Below are 18,704 nucleotides of genomic sequence, written 5' to 3' on the forward strand. Positions count from 1 at the left end.
ACACGCCGCTTTCTTCAGCTCGATGCATCTGCACCAAGAGGCAATGTTAGACGAGTCCGTCCCAGCAGCACCTGCCTTCTGCCAGCACAACCCGCATGACATGTGCTGAGTTCGATTTGGTTGCCCTTTTCGGCAGAAAAACAACAAGGCTTATCGTGATCCTACCACAATCCACTCCAGCTTCCCCTTCCATCAAAATGCCTCTTAGACATGGGCCGATTTCTCCTCACGTTATTTCACTATGCCTGGTGAGATTGGGGGTTCCACTTGTTCGTATCTGGACACCTACAAGTATATACAACATGCAACAGGTGGGCATCGCCATGGAAAGGCCAGCCGGCGTATCCTCGGTACGCCCACGTTACGAACCATCTCCTCCGAGAGCTGAGCTCTGCACCTGCGACGACGGGAAAGACATGTCTTGGTTTCTAGAAGACCGCTCCTAGCATGTCGGCGCCAGGGACCAGCAGGATGCTATTCTGCCTCCCGAAACAGTCGCGCCCTTCAACCTACTGATAGCAGAACCGTGTGTAGTAGCTGCGAAGAGAAGTAGTCGAGGGCAGGACAGGGGGCAGCTCATGCAAAGAACGAACGTACGGAACTACTGTACTATATCTCCAGCACTGACAACGGGCTAACTATGTAGTCCCCCCAGGGTTTGTTCCAATACAGTAAGTTAGGTATGTATGTACCCATCTCCTAGTATTTGCATGCATTCTACTTGGGACAAGGCGTGGTGACGGCACCTCATCTTCCCGATATAGCAGCCTTTTTGCCCCCTCTCCCCATTGGCCAGGCCCCCTAAAACCACCAACAAATGATCAGAGACAGGTCCTCCCCCGGCCAATCAGCCCAGACCTCGTCCCACGCTTTCATCGGGTAGTGGCATGGGCTTGTGTTGCGTCCAAAGCAGCCTACTGCAGATTTCCGCTAAAGGACTGGGGGAAGTGAAATCTCCGCTGTCCACTCTCGGGTTTACTTGCGCCTGCTGCCTGCTGCTGTGCGCTTTGCGCCGCTATCGAGATGCTACTATACATCAGCCATTTCTTGTCTCTCGTGGACGGCCCTCGCGAACCGGCCGACCATGACTACTGTAATTGTTCACTTGAGGCTCACGTTGGGGCCGTCGGTCACGATCGTTCCAAGGTGAGCACCGACACGGGGAGTCTGTATCCGCTTAGTCAGGCCATTCATTCACAACACCAAGGCCATGGCCCGTCGGTCGGTTGCTTGTACCATTCGCCTGTCGTCGACGGGCATGGAAATGCATCCAGAGAGCACTGCAGCCTGCTTCGCACCACTTATCCCGGGTATGAAGCCGGCCTGCCCAGTTGGATAGTGGCCCGATGACCCAACCCTCGAGGATGCGCGTCGTGCTCCTACTCCTAACCCTATACGTGCATGCCAATCAAACGCGGAGGCCTGTTGCGCGCGACCAGGCCCATCATACAGTCTGCTCCTCGGAGTCGACATGTGTGCTCGCTATCTTTTATCTACCTATCTACCTCGTATGTAGGAGCGGAAACGAGGTCGAGGATGCAGACCAGCGTGGACTGCTTCGATTGGTTTCTCCCCCCGCGACAAAAGCGAGCAAGCAATCGGTTTCTTGCAAAGCCGGGTTCGCGGAAAGCGGTATGTCTGAGCCACGCCGAAGCGGGCAGGCAATTCGGTGCAGCAGGTTACATTCGTGGCTTTTGGGGGCCTCTGGGTATGAGCGTCAGAGGCCAGGACACTTTCCTCCCACACCCTGTTTACTATTGCTTGCTTGCTTGAATCTGTCAATGGCACCTCTTGGCAACCCTTCGTATCGCCTATCTGCGCCTATCTGGAAAAATCTAGATGACATGATCCGGGCTAGCAGCCCTGTAGCAGGGACCCGGGTGTCCATGAAGTGTCAGTCGGAAACCCATTGGACCAAACACCCTCCTGCAAGACACCCACGCACACACGGTGAAAGCTTCCCACGTGCCTGGAGGCAAACTGCACACAACGGAAAGGCTGTCCTCTCCTCCTCTCCTAGCCGAATTCCCCCAATCCAAGCCTCGTCCGACGAATCGGATCGTGCGATAGCATGGGCCTGCCGGCCATCTTTCGAGCCTGTGTCCGTTTCCCTCGCTCGCTCGTTTGAGGGAGGGAGAGGAAGAGAAGAGTCCAATGTTGAGAGTTGAGAAGTGACATGTCGAGAAACACAAGAGGTATGTCAGAAGTTGAGCGAACCGTCTATCATGACCTGTTGTGACCGGGCCGTTTTCTCGTCTGGGTGTACATGCAATCTTTTGCTCTTCCCAACACGAAATGTGCCCGTGAAGGAGGAGACGACGAACGCCCGAACGATGCGTCTGGGTAATATCTATGCGCGTCCACGTTTCCTTGCCTCACCCTGCTGCTTGCCAGTGGTGTGCTGCTCATATGTGAACTTCGATTCGGCCTTCCTCGGCAATGCCAGCAATGAATGCAATATCAAGGGCGAAAACACGCGACAGCCCCAGCTACGCTGTCTCAGCTGACCCCCACGACGACAATGTACATACATACATACATACATACATACATACATATACATACCCCGAGAGTGGCCGAGTGACAGACTTCACAAGGGGACCTAGGGGGTGCAGTGGTAGTACCTACAAGGTAATTATTGTCAACTCCGGCAATAGAAGACGTTACGCCTCCTCCTGCAGGTGTGGAGTCGTGTAACTGTTAGAGAAGGCAGTCGTCAGAGGCCATCGTGTTTGCCCTATGCCCTGCCGTTGGACTAGGTTATTGGCTTGTCACTGAGAGACCTGGAGATGCAGAGTGAGAACGAGAGAGGAGGGACGAGTAACACCACCATAATGGTGGTCACCGTCACCACCACTAACACTACCATCACTGCCTCTTTTGGAGGAGACAAGCAAACATGACAGATGCATTAGCAGTAGCAGCAGCAGCAGCAGGCTGGATGCTACCCAACTCTCTTCTTCAACGGCTTTTCTTCACACTGCATGACCAGCATGTCTCTAAGAATCGCAGGAACGCTTCCCCGGCGAAGCTCCGTTTGTCCTGGTTGAAGTACATGCCTGCCTGCCATCCACTCCCGCATCCCATGTCCTTGGCAGAGACAGACATGGGGCCCCGCTTGCCCGGTACAAGGAGTCTAGAAGGAAGACGCGTGCCGCACTGAGCCAAAGGGGGCGCTTGTGCTCTCTGGACTTCGTGAATGACGACGTCCTGCGTCTTGCGTCATGCGTTTGCTGGATCTCTTCGTCGACTTCCCTTTCTACCGTACTTGAAGGGCAGGCAGCTAAGATGGGAGACACCAATGTGGTTACGCTGTCTTACCATGCGTTTGCCTCGTCAGTGAGACGAGGAGAGAGATGTGCGGTCATCGCCAGAATATACCACATCATCATCTGGATTCTTCATCGCCATGTTTGCCCGTCCAGGCTCTGTCTGCCCTTCGTCTCTGATCTCCCCCTCAACCCCCAATGCTCCCCACATGATTCCGCCATCTGTCACCTGCTTGGCTTCATCATGGACGCGTACAGCACGTTACGCCGTGAATCACATACATCTGATTTCTGTTGAGAGGCCGGGCGATTCGGCCTTGGCTCCTCGGCCCAAAAGTACATACATACATACATTACATGACACTACATTGCCTTACATACAATCATACATTGTGTGTACCATACTAGCCAGGCCGGGGCGGAGAGGAGAATCGCTGGGAGTATCTGGGCGGTGATTTCAAATCCGCCTTCTTTCGCCTCCCTATTTCAGGGTCTCGATGAGCGAGATGTCTGGTTTCAGCTTACGGGCTACTGGGTTCTCGGATCATGTTACACGAGATTACGTACGATTTCCTGCCTCCCCTCTCCTCCTTCTCATCTCATCTTCTACCTATGTACATCGCTCTCTCTCTCCTTCACCCCAAGGGTCTCTCTTGTCTCAACCGCACGAGGTACGGTACATACACTATAATAACCCTGCATATCGACTTGTACCTGGCAGGTGACGCTTGGCTAGGGTGACGGCGCCAGCTGTCATTGGACCGCCCCCGGCGTGTATATGTGTTGTGAGACCGGATCAGCTCACCCGGCTCTCGCCCTCTTCGCTAATCTCACGACGAACCGCGAAGGAGGCTGGTCAATCCCAGAACGGCTATTCTGGGGATCTGCGGCTGGGATGGTCAACAGCCGCGTCCACTCCCCCGGCTGGCAACCACCCACCCCTGGCGCCCCCATTTTTGCACTTTCACGTACTGTAGCTCTGCCGCCGCCCAGCGTCCCATCCCCTCCCCCTCCCCCGCTTCCCCCGTGAGATCCAGATTCGTTCTTCGAGACATTTGACAAGTACGCTAAGGGGGGATACACCAATCTCTGGCACATGGCTACGGGGTGGGTCTCATGCAAGTAAGGGTAAGGAGAGTACACAGCCCATGCCGCTATCCGACGAGCTGGTGTACCCTCCAGTCTGGCCTGTCAATCATTGCAACAAGTACAACTTGATGGATGACTGACTGACTGGGTACGCATGTTGTGAATCGTTATCCTAGTACATCATTACGAAAAATTGGCTGGTGCGAGTTACATAGAGAGAGAGAGACTAACTACTATGGCCTGATGGGTTCTGGTCTGCAAACGCAGCTGCTTCCATGGAGTTTGACGACTCTCTCATACAGTTTTTCGGTTTCGGTCTTTGCCTCTCTCGCTATGGCTCCCCATCCGTTTCCCCGAGTGACACCACGTATAACATGGAGGTATGGAACTTGTAGCCTCGTCCATCTTCCCTTTCCCAAACCACCAGTCCTCACCTATCCTATTTTCCCTCTTCAATCCAATCCCCTCCCCGTGCGCCATCCCATTAGAGGAAACTTCAACCGCGCTTCTGCAAACTTGCTCCATCGTTGCCCCTCTCCAAGTCTGACCGGCACCTCTTGATGAAACATTCGAGTCTTACATGAAGAGGGCAATCTGGCCAAAGAGAGCTTGAACACTGATCCCATGCTGACCCAAGTTCAGGGCTACTTGCCGAACATACCCATATGTATGTGTGTCAAACATCAACCCAGTCCAACACGCACGCCACCCCCTGCTGCCGCCGCTGCTGCTTCGGCCCTTTGCGCAAGAACAGCACCATACTGCCTGACTCGTCTGGTCTACTCTCCCACCTCTGGCCTCCATCTTTCACTCGCTCGCTCGCTCTGTGGCCCCAGATTAGGAACGACCTCAGCCCCGGTGACGACGGGCATCAGCATAACACAAGCACCGGCGGCTACATTGTCCTTTCCTGCGTTATTGTTATTACCAAATTTTATTTTTATCCCAGTTCTTCTAGTCTGTGACGCTCTTGTCTCTCAATTCCTGCAGAGAGCGACCCATACTACTCGCTTACTCACTCATCCGCCCCCTTTTTTCTGTCTGCCTCCCTCTTCTCTTCCTTACACAATCTATATCACCTTACTCACCCACTTTTTGGCAGCACCGCACCCTGATCCCAGGTGTGGGCCTCTCGTTACGGAAGACAACAGCTACTACCCAGAGAGAGAGAGAGAGAGAGAGAGAGTAAGTGAGAGAAATTAAAAAGGGAGATCCAAAGAAAAAGATAGAAGAAGAGGGAGATTTCCTCTTCTTTTTATTTCACTCACCCACCATGGTCACTCCGGCATGCTACAGCACGTCCAGTGAAACGAGCCGTCGATACAGCCGTGCCTGCCCGCCGTATCCCCTTGGCTACCTTGACAGGCGCTACTCGCACCACCATCTCCCTTCCTCCCATCACGACACGCGCTTCTCCAAGACCATGGTCGAGCGAGATTCCGACGACGCTCCGCGCAAGAGGATCGCCGTGGCGGTAAGTTTGGGACAATGACAACATCATCAACAATAGCATATTCTCCTTTTCCCTTCTTACCCCTGACTCATACCTCTTTCTCGGTCACGGCCCAGAGAGACGCTTGAACCTCAGTCACATCTAGGCATGCAACTCAGAAAGGGGTCATCAACTATTACAACAATAACTGACCGTGTACTTTCCCCAAACAGTGCGGTCGATGTCGAAAGCGCAAGATCCGGTGTAGTGGCGATCCAGGAAACGGCGGACCATGTTCCAACTGTAAGAACGCCGGTCATGAGCCTTGCCTCTTCCTAAGGGTATGCTATTTTCTGCCTATTTGTCCCATGCCCCCCTCCTCTGCGGCCCCAAACCGACTAACTTTTCCCACGACGAGAAGGTCTCCTCCACCGAGACGCACCTGAGAGACGGGAGCGCCGACTACGGCTACAACGTCGAGACGGCCCGCGCCTACCACGCTCGCTCGAGCGGCGGCGCGCTGTCACCCCTGTCGACGTACGGCGCCGTCATGAGCGCGGACGCCTACCGGCAGAACGCGTATCCCGGGTACGCGACCAGCGGCAAGGCCGGCGGCGCCTACTACTCGACCTGGACGGGCGCCGGCGGCGCGTACCCGGACGACGGCGTCTCGGCCGCCGATTACGGGCTGGGCGGGTACCCGGGCTACCCCACCACCCTCGGCCAGGGCGACCCCGTCGAGCAGCTGTACCGCTACAACACGTCCTCCTCGTCCAGCAAAGCCGCGGCGGCGTCCGTCTACGTGGACCCGGCCGAGGCCGCCGCGGCGTCGACCTACCCCTACGGGAGCCTCGTCCACCGCCCCGCGGCCGCCGTCAACAGCAGCAGCAGCGAGCTGCCCAACTTCTCGCTGTCGAGCATGGCGGCGTCGCTGCCCAGCAGCAGCCAGAACAGCCACAGCAGCAGCGGCGGCGCGGCGGCCTCGGAACGCCTGCCGAACCCGCACCGCACGCTGTCCAGCTCGTCGTCCTCGCTGTCGGCGTACCGCGCCGCCGACGGGCTGCCCGCAGCGGCGGCGGCAGGGGGGCCCGGGTCTCCGTACGCCTCGGGCAAAACGGCGGCGGCCGAGGGTGGTGGTGGCGGCGGCGCCTATAGCGACTTCGACTCGCCCGCGTCGTACGGCACGGGCGGCGGAACCTCGCGCTCGGCGGCGGCGGGCCACTACGCGGCGGCGGGCGAGTACGGGGGCGCGGCGGACAGCTACGTGCACACGGACGCGTCGGCGGCGTCGCGGCGCGGCAGCTCGCAGCCCGGGGGCGGCGGGGGACCGCTGGCGAACGGGCACGACTACGTGCCCGTGTCGCACGCCAACCACCCCCACGCGGGCGTCTACGCGCACCCCAACATGGCGCCCAGCAGCAGCAGCAGCAGCGCCCACGCCCACGCCCACGCTCACGCTCACGACCAAGGGACTAGTCACCACGATCTTAGTCATCACCACCATCAGCATTACGCTTCGCATCGCTCGCAGCAGCAGCAGCAGCAGGCAGAGGAGTACGACGTCGGGGCCGACGGGACTACGACAGGGGCTGGTGCGACGTCTAGCGGGCGCAGCGGGAGACACCACTTGCGAGGGCATTAGGGAGGGGGGACACGACAGGATGGGCCTGGATAGGCCAGGAGGGCTTTGGAGTCCGGTCCAGTTCGTGCTATTCGCCGAGAAAGAAAGAGAGAGAGAGAGAGTCTGTGTGTTTGTGTATCCCTTTTCCTCCCCAACCATTCATTTCGCCCCAACCAACAACCCCTTTCCTTTCCCCTAACCGTGACAACGACAACACATACAACCGACCGGATAGCAACCCCCTAGTCCGACAACAAAAAAAGGGGGGATGGGCCCTTGTTTTACGAGCTTGGGCTTGAATGCTGTGCTTGTGTATCTACATACGTGCCGAGTCGGGGCCCGCTGATAAGCCCGTCATGAACGGCATGCTGCTGTGCAACCCCTTGGGGTGGTGGCGCTTTTGGAGAAAAACTTCCCGTCCTTCCCCACGTCGCTGTCAGGTACAGACTGTGGGCTTGTCATCTATCATCGACATCATCATCATCGTCTTTGCCACCCCGCGGGTGCGGTGCGCCAGTGAGGAAGCCTCGAGATTCCCTATCATTGTCCCGAAGCTTGACGCCCCCCTGGGCATCACCGGCTGTCAACGCTTCATTAGCGGCGCACGGCACGACATTACATACACGACCGGTACACACACATACAAGAGGAAACACGAACACGACATTGTGCAGCACAGCAGCGCAATACAACAGCAGGCGTACAGCAAGCAAGCAGCATTGAGGACGACACGGCTTGGTTTTCTGATTAGATGATCTGATTGTCCCGACGCCCGCCCAACATTCTCGTCCTTCATACGAGCCGCCCCTTCTTCACCTTGGGGTGGGCCCCATTCGCACGCAACGTCATCGCCATTATCTCGCCTCGACGTTTTCCTGGTCGGTGTGTGTGTGTGTGTGTGTGTGTGTGTGCCTGGCTGTCGCCCCCCCTGTCGCCCCAACCCACGCACACCGGGCGACGAGGAGCCACATGCCCATGACAGCTGTCTTGTTTTGCCCCGTGGCGCTTGTCGGGAGCAGAGAGGCGTAATCTATTCCGAAACGGCTCTCTCCCTCCTTCTCCGGTCTTGTCTTCACCTTCCGACCCAACCCACTCACCGACTGCGCCCCCTTTTCCTGCCGCTGTCACTTCTCAGCTTTGATATGCACTCACGCAGCCAACCCTCGTGTTCTAAAAAAAGAGAAAAAAAGACCGTTATGCATAATACATGCTCTTTCTCTTTCTCTCTCGTGTTTCGTTCTGGCCCTGGCCCTCGCCAACGGATGAGAGGTCGTACCTGGAACCCACAGCATATGCGGCCTAGGACTCGTCCCGCCCCTCGAGAGGGGAGGTCCCGTCCCGACGGTGTCACACGTGGCGCACCTCTCTTTCTCCTCACCAGGCCTTCTCCCCCTCATCTATCATATTCTCCCCATCTTGCTCACTTTTCTCCTCACTCTTTCGAAGATGGCAACAGCATCATCATCAAACAAGGGACCCCTGATCCCTGGCCCATGATCTGTCAGAGGATCCCGGATCCGCGTGGCGGGGCTTGCTTTGCCTTTGCGTTCTGTGCATATCCGGCCGGCCGCTGTGCTAGCTTGGCCGGCAGGGGAGGGGCTCTTATCTTCTTCTTCTTCTTCTTTATTTTTGCATGTCCGTCTGTCCGTCTATCGAGTTTCAATTTTTTTTTTGATTACTTATTATTATCTTGGATTACGTCTTATTTGTTGCTGTTGTTTTCGAAGTCGCTCGCGTAATCCCCGACGAAGACCGATCTGACCTACTGCTTGCTACCTTGAGACAACTTACACGTCACATCATACAAAACGACAGTTCCGACCGGCTCAACCATTTTACCCGGGAGAGCGAGTGAGTGGTGCGCGTTCTGGTTACACGCGCCCTTCACTTCCGCTGGACGCTTTTTTGTTTTACTGCTTCGGTTCGTCATTTTGGAATGCCTCTCTCACATTTACTGCACTGCATTGGGTTATTATTAGACTTTTTTTTCGTCGGGTTGGGTCGCGGGGAAGAGAGCAACTACTCTGGTTTCGCAGACCGGAGCATAGCTTGGGTAGAGAGAGGGAGGGTGCGCGGGTGAAAAAGCGAAGAAGGTGATCGCGGATACAGTCAGTACTCGGGGGAATGGATGTAATAGCTCGTTCTTCTTCTTCTTCCTCCTTGCTGCCTTCCATCCTTCGGGGTGTTTCTGTTACTACTAGTGCATTACGGAATCCTTTTGTCTGTACGCTGTTTCGGGAATTGTTCTATTTTTCTTCTCTCTTTTTGACCTGGCTGCAGGACAGGTCAAGCAAGACTGGATGGAGGTTTTCACTTTTTTTTTGTTTTCTCCAAAAGCACCATCATCATTATCACCGCTGCTGCGCCAGCTTGATTCAAGAGATACCATTGACCGCAAAGGGAAAGACGAGCCTCGAAAAAATTGCATCTGGTGGCACGAGCATTGCTAAAGGGGTGGGAAAGGTCAAACGGAACCGGTTTATGTAAATGTCAAAAGACTACTACTGAAGTATGTACACACCATCAACCACCAACCACCAATTCTATTGTGGTTGCTTAACAACACCATTGTCTTCCGAGCTGCCTGCCTTGCGCTTTTGCACCCCATCCATCGATGGGATAGCTGTGGGCTTGACCCACCACTTACAAGGGATGACTGACCTCCCGGGCTCCTACTCGAGCTTGATCAATGCATCACTACAATGCCAGGTGGCCTATGGAGGCTGGAGTAAAAGTCGGCATGTTGGTTTCGAGAAAGATAGTACCTACTTGCTCAGCTACTATTGCAGCACCCGTTATGACTTTCTCTCTCTCTCTCTCTCTCTCTCTTTTCGGACGTTATGAGTATGAGCGTGGGAACGTGGCCTCGAAAACCTGCAAAAGCTCTCTATCAGCGAAACTGATATGCTGAGACGTAAGCAGATCATGCAAGCTATGCGTAAGGTCTACCGGGCCTAGCAAACGTGTGCTTGAACGATAGGATCTCTATATGAAGAGCCCAAGGTGAGATTGCAATCCCATTTCGCTTGCTGCCTCACTTCCGTAAATTGTAGCGCGGGATCGCAGTCCCTCGACCACAACATTGAAAATGCAGCCGTCCAGAAAAGTTGATGCAGGTCCTGATGATTCATCCATGCCACTTCGCGGATTTCCATCCAAAAATGGGGGTTGAAAGTTCCCCATTCTGGAAATCATCGCCTCCGGTAATCGTTGTAGCTCGAGCCCCTGTCTCTTGGTCGATCTCTGCGGTCTTTCCCATCGTAACGGTCATCCCGCCGGCGCTGACCATCATCCCGCCGACCGTGACCCCTATCTCCACCTCCATCTCGGCGATAACTTCCTCCTCCTCTTGGGCTCCTGCTGCGACTCCGCCTCCTCGAGTCAGGCATCCCGCCTCTTCCCCGTCCGCCATCCTGTCGCCTGGGTCGGTCATCGTCGGCGCGGCTGCTGCCTTCGCCGCCGGCGTCCTTGTCGTCCCGTTCGGGGCGGTCGCCCTGCCTCGCGTGCCTGCCGCGCATCTCCTCGTCGCCGTACACCAGCCCGTACTTGTCGTTGCGGTCGGCCCTGCGGTCCTCGTGGCGGTACTTCCGCCACTTCTCCAAGCCCTCGACGCCGCCCCAGCCGCCCCCGTGGCCGCCCGTCCGCTGCCGCTTGGCGTTCTCGCCCGAGCGCCAGACCTCGCTGAGCTTGCTCACGCTCTGGCTGAAGTCGACGTGGATGCGCCGGTCGTCGATCAGCACGCTCTGCATCTTGGCGTAGGCGGCCTCGGCCGCCGACTTGTCCTCGTACTCGATGAAGGCGTACTGCAGGCTGTCGCCCGTCTTCTTGTCACGGATCACCTCGCACGACAGGATCGTGCCGAACCGGCTGAAGATGAGCTCGAGGTCGGCGTCCGTCGTGACCGGGTTCAGCTTGCACACGAACAGGATGTTCTCGGGCGGCTTGACCTCGGCGAACGGCAGGTCGCCCATCATCTCGAGGGTGAGGGCCTGGGCGCGCGCCTCGGCCTCGCGCCGCTTCTTCTCGGCCGCCTCCTCGTCGACCTCCTCGGTCAGGTCGGCGTCGTCGGCGATGCGCACCGTGGCGAGCTGGGCCTTGGACGGCGGGGGCGAGGCGCTGGGCGCGCGCAGGCCGGACGGGTCGGGGTACGGGTCGTCGAGCACCACGGTGTGCTTGATGCGGATGTCGACCAGGGGGTGGCCCTCCTTGTCGGTGATGGCGGCGTTGATCTTCTCGAGGACGTCGAAGCCCTCGACGACCTTGGCGAAGACCGAGGCGCGGCCGTCGAGGTAGTCGGTGTGGTCGCCCAGGGTCACGATGAACTGGCTGCCGGCCAGGCGCACCTCGGGGTTGGTCGGGTGCGGCGTCGTGGCCATGGAGACGGTGCCGCGCTCGGCGTGCTTCAGCTTCGGGTGCAGGGTCGCGGTGAATGTCTTCTTGGCGGCGCCGCCGAGGACCCCCCAGATGGACGAGCCGCCATCGGAAGAAGGCGCTGTCGGGCCCAGCGGATCGCCGGTCTGGAAAGAAAAGTCCTGTTGGACGGAATGGACGGGGGAGAAGTTGTAATATTTGATTTTGCTCAGTTTGAGGAAGTTTTCGCACTCTTTCGGGGCATAGTCTACGAGTAGGTCGATGACGATATCGCCCAGGCTGGTCTCCAATAGGACCGACATGATGTCGATTGCGTTGTTGTGAAGTACCTAGATTTCGATAAGCCGTACTTCTGGTTCAATCTGGGGGGTCCGCCGGTAGTTTTTTCCATGTGAGAAGACGATGTAGATATCGTGAGATGATGGTGCTCGGCTGGTGCTTGGCTGGTGGCTGGAAGTTGGTGTCGAGGAAACATTCCAAGTCGGTGGGAGGGTGTGGCCTGAATGACATCGTTGGCTGGTTGGTCCCCTGGAACCGAAGCTCTTTGGAGCTCTAGCTTTTTGCTTTAGCACCTTCAATGCTCCAATGTACCCCCACATGGTTCAGAACCCCACCAAACTTTTCTTTTCCTTCCGTCGCATTCAGCCTCCAACGCGTGAACCAGTCGCGCTCTCTACCAAGTACGTCCAACGTCAAACCGAACATCCCAACTTCCTACAACCTGGACTATCCTTCACGACGATCAACCAGGTCCTGGAGGTGTACAAAATGCGCTGGGCATAGCGCAACAGTCTTGTACTTGGTATTCCTTTTTTATTTCCAGATACCCATTCTGTTTCAGTCATTTCATCATTGCTTGCATCGCCACCAAAATCCGACTTGCGCAGCTTGTTTTGTGTACCTCGATTTTCTGTCCCTCCTTACCTCATAATGTCGCAAACACACATACGCCTCAACTTGGCCGTCCGCCGCAACGGCCTTCCCGAGGCCAAGGTCGTCTGGCCCGTTTCCCTTGAGGAAACCCCCACGGTTTCCAAGCTGCTCGAGCAGGTCAACGACATCATCCCCCTCGAAAGCAGCGACTGGGGCTTGGAGGACTACGCCGTCGAGCTCACGGGACCCGATGGATCCAATTTCGAGTGTCTTCATTTCCAGCCCGTGCGCTCCGTCCTGAAGGAGGGCGATCAAGTGCGAATACGGCCCCTTTTGACCAACGACCTGAAGCAGCGTCGAATCTCTGGTCGCCACCAGGTCTCGCAGGATGGAAAGCATCTGGTCGACGGTATCCCTTTCGGACGGCCACTTCTGAAGACGCCCAGGGGCCGACCCTCGCTCGATATTCCACCCCGCAAGCGACGACGAGTGGCAATAGAAGAGGGTCCTGACGACGACGAGCACAGTGACCTCGAGGGGCCAGAACAAGATGAACCAATGCTGCTCTTGACAAATGGCGAGGAAAACCCCACTGGCGCTAAGCGCGTTACTATCAATACGGAGCCTCAATACTTTGGCAATGAGTTAGGGGACGAAGACGAAGATGACGACGACTCTGATTTTGAGGAAGACCAAATGGATGAAGAGTCGGATTTGGAAGAGGAGGATGATGCCGACGAGAGTCAAGACGAGAGTCCAGATGAGGGCCAAGACGAGGGTCAAGATGATGATATGGAGTCAGAACAACAGGATTCAGCACAAGAGGAAGCTCCGTCTCCGCCTGGTCGTGAAGAAGAGGAGGAGGCTGACTCTCACGATCAACATCCCGATCAACCTACTACTTCGAACCGGAAGGATTTGAGCACTCTGGATGACCCCGGTCTTCTTCATGCGGCATTTCCAAAGATAACTGTCTTTTGCGACAATATGCTCCAGAAGTACGGCGGCAATCTGCATCTAGCATACAAGGCTCTCCGAAAAATATCCGAGCCTGTTCTTCCCCGCGATGAATTTGAGAAACGGACCCGAGAGCAGTCCATGAAGCAAAAAGAAAGTACCAAAAATGCCATCTCGAGTAAAGTGTCTGACAAGGGCCGGGTTGCTCCAAGCGTCCCATCATCCGCTGCCGAGTTAGACGATGAAGATGACCAGGACGAAGAAGCGGACGATGATGAAGCGGATGATGAAGTTGACGACTTCGTCAAGAAATTCGACCGTCGTGGCCTCCCCGCTGGCTCTATCTCGACAACCGCTACGCCAGGCAATGCTAAGAACCACATAGTGTTCGAGGAGCCAAACGACAGCACAGCACCGACCTCAAATACACGCACGGGAGCTCAGCCAGGACCCAAGCCAGCGGGTGGCGATTCCGACGACAGCAGTAGTGACAGCCAGTCTGAAAGCAGTGATAGTGGGAGCGACAGCGATAGTGACAGTGGCCCTGAAGAGGCTTCTGCCACACGCACCGTCAAACCTGCCTCCGGTGGAAAGGGGACTGGAAAACCGGATAGCGATGTCGATACTTCTTCGTCCGACGAAGATTCTAGTGATAGCAGCGAGGAAGAGAGTGACGAGCAAAGTAACGGTGAAGGCAGCGATGATGACAGTGACGATGAGAACAGTGACAGCGAAAGCAGCGACGAAGACTTTGCCCCTGGCTCTGGCGGAAACGAAGCCGATTCCACTTCCGAGTCCGGCAGTGAGGATTCAAGCTCGGATTCAGAGCCAGAGGAAGAAAGTTCTCGTCCCAAGAGCCAGAGTGTTGGGAATCCACCACCAGGAAAGGAAACACTTGCTAGCAGTGATACAACTGCTCAACCAGCTCAAAATACCGGCGCAGCAAAAATGTCACAGACCCCCATAGCACCCGAGCAGCTCGAGGTGCCACCAGGTTCTGGAAAACAGTCCACCAAGCAACGTAATGCCCGGCGCCGACTTGCAGCTAGAAACAAGAGAATGGAAGCTCAAGGTCCGGATGCTGGTACGGAGCAAGCCGAACCCACGTCTCAAGCCGATTCGCAAAAGTCAAAACAAGATGCGGAAAAGGAGCTCTTCGAAGCCAAGCGGAAAGCACTACTCGATGCCCTGAACTCCGGCGGCGCGGTCATTGGCCGCGATGGTGAACTGGAAGTGGATGGTGGCCAGGAGGCTGAAGATACCACCACGATTTCGCAAAAGAGTAACAAACGAAGACGTGGTGATCGATCAACGCCCGAGCCTGCTGATGTAGGGGAGTCCGGCGATAAGAGCGCCGCAACGCCTACAAGTCAGGAGACCGATCCGGAAGCGTCCGCTCAGAAGAGGCGTCGTGTCGATCTAGGTGCGGGCCGTCGTATGCTCTTTGGCGCCCTCGGTCTCCGTAACCCCAAAACCAAGGAGGATGAGGGCGCACTCCGTGCTAAGCTCATGGAGAACGTGCGGCCACTGCCAAATGCCCGGCTGGAGACGAACGCTGCTGAAAACGCAGGGAGTCTTGCTAAGGATACAGCCACGGACCCGGAAGCTTTGGAAGAAGACCCGGATACCTGGCGCGACAAGATCGAGTACTCAGCTGTGGAGTGTTGGTACGAAGGAGTTGAGCTGAGCGAGCCGCCGTTCCCCTTTGAGCAGCGATGGGATCCCCAACAGCGAGGCAATAGGTCCCGAAAGGGCAAAAAGCGTGGTGGCGACGAGGCTGGCCATGACCAGGACCAGGAGGAGGAGACTAGTTTTGCTGGCAAGAAAAGAAAGCATGACGAGTCGGTGCAGATGGAGGAGCATTCGTACTACAGTTACCAGGGCCAAGCCGGCAGCCAAGACGAGAACCTGCGACTCAACTACGACGATGTCGAGCCCGAGCAAGTCAGCAAAACTGAAAACTCGATTGACGAGGGTAACTACTCTGATTTGGATGATCTCCCCTCCTTGCCCAAGGATCTGGGTGTTCTGAGGCAACTCCAACCGGGACAGGCACAGGTTGGCATGGTCATCACGTGGAAACAAGTGAGTACATCTTAACCTAAACAGTCTCGTGTCCAATACCATAGTGCATTTGCTAACTTCTGTGATTTAGTTTATCCTATCCCAGGCCGTCAACTGGCAACCGCAAGTCATGGATCTGACTGGTCTTGTCACTGAAATACACGGCGACGATGCCATTGAAGTCATCCTGGCGAAGCGAGACCGCCATCTGGAACGCCCCGAGAAGCAATACGACGAGCACACGGGAAAGCGCATCTACGGTCGCTTCGAGGTTCCGGACGACGATGACGCAGACGACGAGGATGACGACTCTGACGAAGACAATCGCCGAAAGCTAAGCTTTTCTGTCATGGATGGCTATACTACCATGATGGACCCAAGGGTTCGACAAGATCCAATGACTTCTATGGTGGCAACGTCGCCGTTAGGGGAAAGACAGGCTGATGTGACAATGGGAAACTCAGCGGATGAAGTTGTCAATCCCAGTGATGCTTCAGGGAATCAGGATGATGCAAATGACGGGACGACCTACCCTACGTTCGAGACCACCATGGACTCCAGAATGGACAGCGAACCGGCAGCCGTGGAGGCTGAGGAACCCCGTCCCACCCAAGAAGAGAATTCCTTGACGAATGGACCATCCAATTCTTCCAACGGTCAGCCAGGCCAAGGTCACCGCTTCATCAACGTTCCGTTATCTGACATCTCGCAGATTACAAGCTCTAGCCAGAGGGTCTCAAGATCGCCAGAGCCAAGACAAGGCAGTCGCCAATCCGCTGCGGACTTGGCTGTTCCCTCTTCTGATGGTGTGGAGCACGACCTCCCTGATGGTGGACCTACTACGCCCACACGCGAGCAATCCTCAGTCCCAACGACCCATTTCAATGATACCAATGGAGACATCTTGACCGGAACACCACAGTCGGCATATCCGAAAGTGATCGTGCGTCCTTCGTCCGCCAGCAGTGATTACAGCGGACGACAGCCTGACTTTCCTACGACAACGACGGAAATCCCCGAATCCGAGTCTTTCAGAGATACCACAGAAGGCGAGAGAGGTCGCTTTGAGATCAGCGATCAGCAACAGCCTGCTGAAGAAGAAGCTAGTTTGCCTTTGCCTCCTACCTACAGTCCAGTCACAGATGCCAGTTCTGCAGCAGATGCATTGAAGGACGAGCGCGGCGAGGATTCCAACGAGTCGTTTTCCTCGATCCCCTCGTTGGGCACCGCACTTAGGGAAAGCTCACAACTATCATCTCAGTGGTTCGGTTCTCAGGAGCCACACCGACAGTCTCAACGACCACCGGATTTAAGCTCGGAGAATGAGGAATTCGCTGACAGCTTTCAAGAGCTACCGGAAGAGCCAAACGCCGACCAGGATTCCAACATCATTCCCGATAGCTTCCAGACTGCTCCGCAGTCGAAGCCCGTTGTTGATACATCGTCCATGGTCGGAGGTGAATCCGACGTGAACAATATGTTGCTGTCGTCGCAGGGCCGTTTCCCAGCATCACGAGGTCGCGCTAGTGCCGACATCTCCCCGCCTCCTGTGCAACGCAAGACCAAGTCCATCAGCCCCTTTATCAAGCAGCGCAAGTCTCCCCCAATGCTTAGTTCATCTATGCGGCATTCCATTCCGCCCGGAACTCAGATCGTCGAGATAAGTTCCGACTCATCTGACGACGAGCATTTTTCCGACTCCCAGCCGGAACACTTTGAGGATCACGTAGATGACGAGGATGATGAGACATGGAACCCGGATGAGCCGACGGCTTTACCTGATGGGTCTGGATGGGCCCAGAAGAAACTACCGGAAAAGAAGTTTTCTGGCACGGACGGTCGCGACAAGAAAGCCGCCGGCGGAAGGAGGTTGGGCTACTCTTCATCGCAGCCTGTTCGAAGTGTGGCCAAGCCGCGAACGGCGGCATCTGTGTACAAGAATCGCGTCAAGACTCGAAGGGCTGCTTAGTCGGCGGTTTTGCGAGATGCAGGGCTTTGAGGGGGCATACACAGCTGGAAACAGCTCAGCCACTCGGAAGACTCGTTGGACCCCTAGTGAAGGTCGCGTGTTGACTTGATATCCGCTTAACAAGCTGTGAACAAGCTTTTAGCTTAGCTACGACCTTAATTGTATGCATAGTGGATCGTGCTGATGTAACCATACATCGGACGGTCCCCAGTTGTCTGTATAATCATGCCGTTTTGCCAACACCCATGTGCTTCGATGTCAAGTCATTAGGCAACTTTTACTGTGAAGACTGCGCGGAAAAGGAGGTCTGAACGGGCGGATGGGGTCCAGGTCGGAATAGTTTTACGTGACGGTATGTGCGTGCTATCCACTCCGGGAGTTAGACAGCGCTTGGGGACGGAGCCCGCCCGGCAGTTCTCGGTCTTACCACGATCGAGTTGGGCTGTTGGAAATAGACTCATCGTGTGGTATAACACGATGGACAAAGCGGACGATTCCCCACCGCTGCCGAGATGCCGCTGCATATATGCGAGAGGGAGGCGCGGAAGGTTAATAGGAGTCGACCCCCTGAGGCTATGGTGGTAGTGGCGGGCGATCATGCGGTCTGGAGGCGAAGAAATGGCCTGTGGCATGCATGCGGATGTGGATGTGCGTGCAGCAGTGTTTTCACACCCAAGCTCGAGAACAACAGAGAATTCTCGCAATGGAACAATGCGTCGAAGGTCCGAGAGACGTATGTGTGTGTAAAGACGTTGTGTGGTGGAACCGGGTTTGCGGACTTACGGTCTTACGGCTAGTAGGGTGGTGAGTGGTGAGTGGTGTGCGGGCGGTAGTCGCTCGGAGAATAGTGGCCATGGTTGGTGGGTTTGCTTAGTTATAGTAGCTCGCTATAGTTCTTGGCAGTATCTACATCTATTCTACTGGTACGATGGAAGCACGATGGTGGTTACGCAGAAGGAAAAAGAAGAGGGCCGCACCAAGTCCTAGTGGCGCGAAGACGATGATGGATATCGCCATGACCAAGTCTCTGCCGTGGCCATGGCGTAGTGGGCTCGTCGA

The 18,704-nt window shown here is 55.9% G+C and overlaps 3 protein-coding genes across 3 annotated transcripts; 2 read left to right on the forward strand and 1 right to left on the reverse strand.

Moving 5' to 3' along the window:
* Positions 1-5,631: 5,631 nt before the first annotated feature.
* On the forward strand, positions 5,632-7,432 carry PG998_012919 (uncharacterized protein; the record flags this gene model as incomplete). Its single annotated transcript, XM_066879735.1, has 3 exons — positions 5,632-5,832; positions 6,024-6,131; positions 6,212-7,432. The coding sequence occupies 3 exons, from the start codon at positions 5,632-5,634 to the stop codon at positions 7,430-7,432; spliced, it is 1,530 nt and encodes a 509-aa protein (XP_066726119.1).
* A 3,170-nt stretch (positions 7,433-10,602) lies between these two features.
* On the reverse strand, positions 10,603-12,084 carry PG998_012920 (RNA recognition domain-containing protein; the record flags this gene model as incomplete). The annotated part of the gene is made up of 1 exon (XM_066879736.1): positions 10,603-12,084. One exon carries the CDS (start codon positions 12,082-12,084, stop codon positions 10,603-10,605), a length of 1,482 nt encoding a protein of 493 aa, XP_066726120.1.
* A 628-nt stretch (positions 12,085-12,712) lies between these two features.
* Positions 12,713-17,645, forward strand: PG998_012921 (uncharacterized protein; the record flags this gene model as incomplete). The annotated part of the gene is made up of 2 exons (XM_066879737.1): positions 12,713-15,697; positions 15,768-17,645. The coding sequence occupies 2 exons, from the start codon at positions 12,713-12,715 to the stop codon at positions 17,643-17,645; spliced, it is 4,863 nt and encodes a 1,620-aa protein (XP_066726121.1).
* Between the last annotated feature and the right edge of the window lie 1,059 nt (positions 17,646-18,704).

This window comes from Apiospora kogelbergensis, assembly GCF_038363985.1.
Source record: "Apiospora kogelbergensis strain CBS 113332 chromosome Unknown utg000008l_segment0_segment0, whole genome shotgun sequence".
Classification (NCBI taxonomy): domain Eukaryota; kingdom Fungi; phylum Ascomycota; class Sordariomycetes; order Amphisphaeriales; family Apiosporaceae; genus Apiospora; species Apiospora kogelbergensis.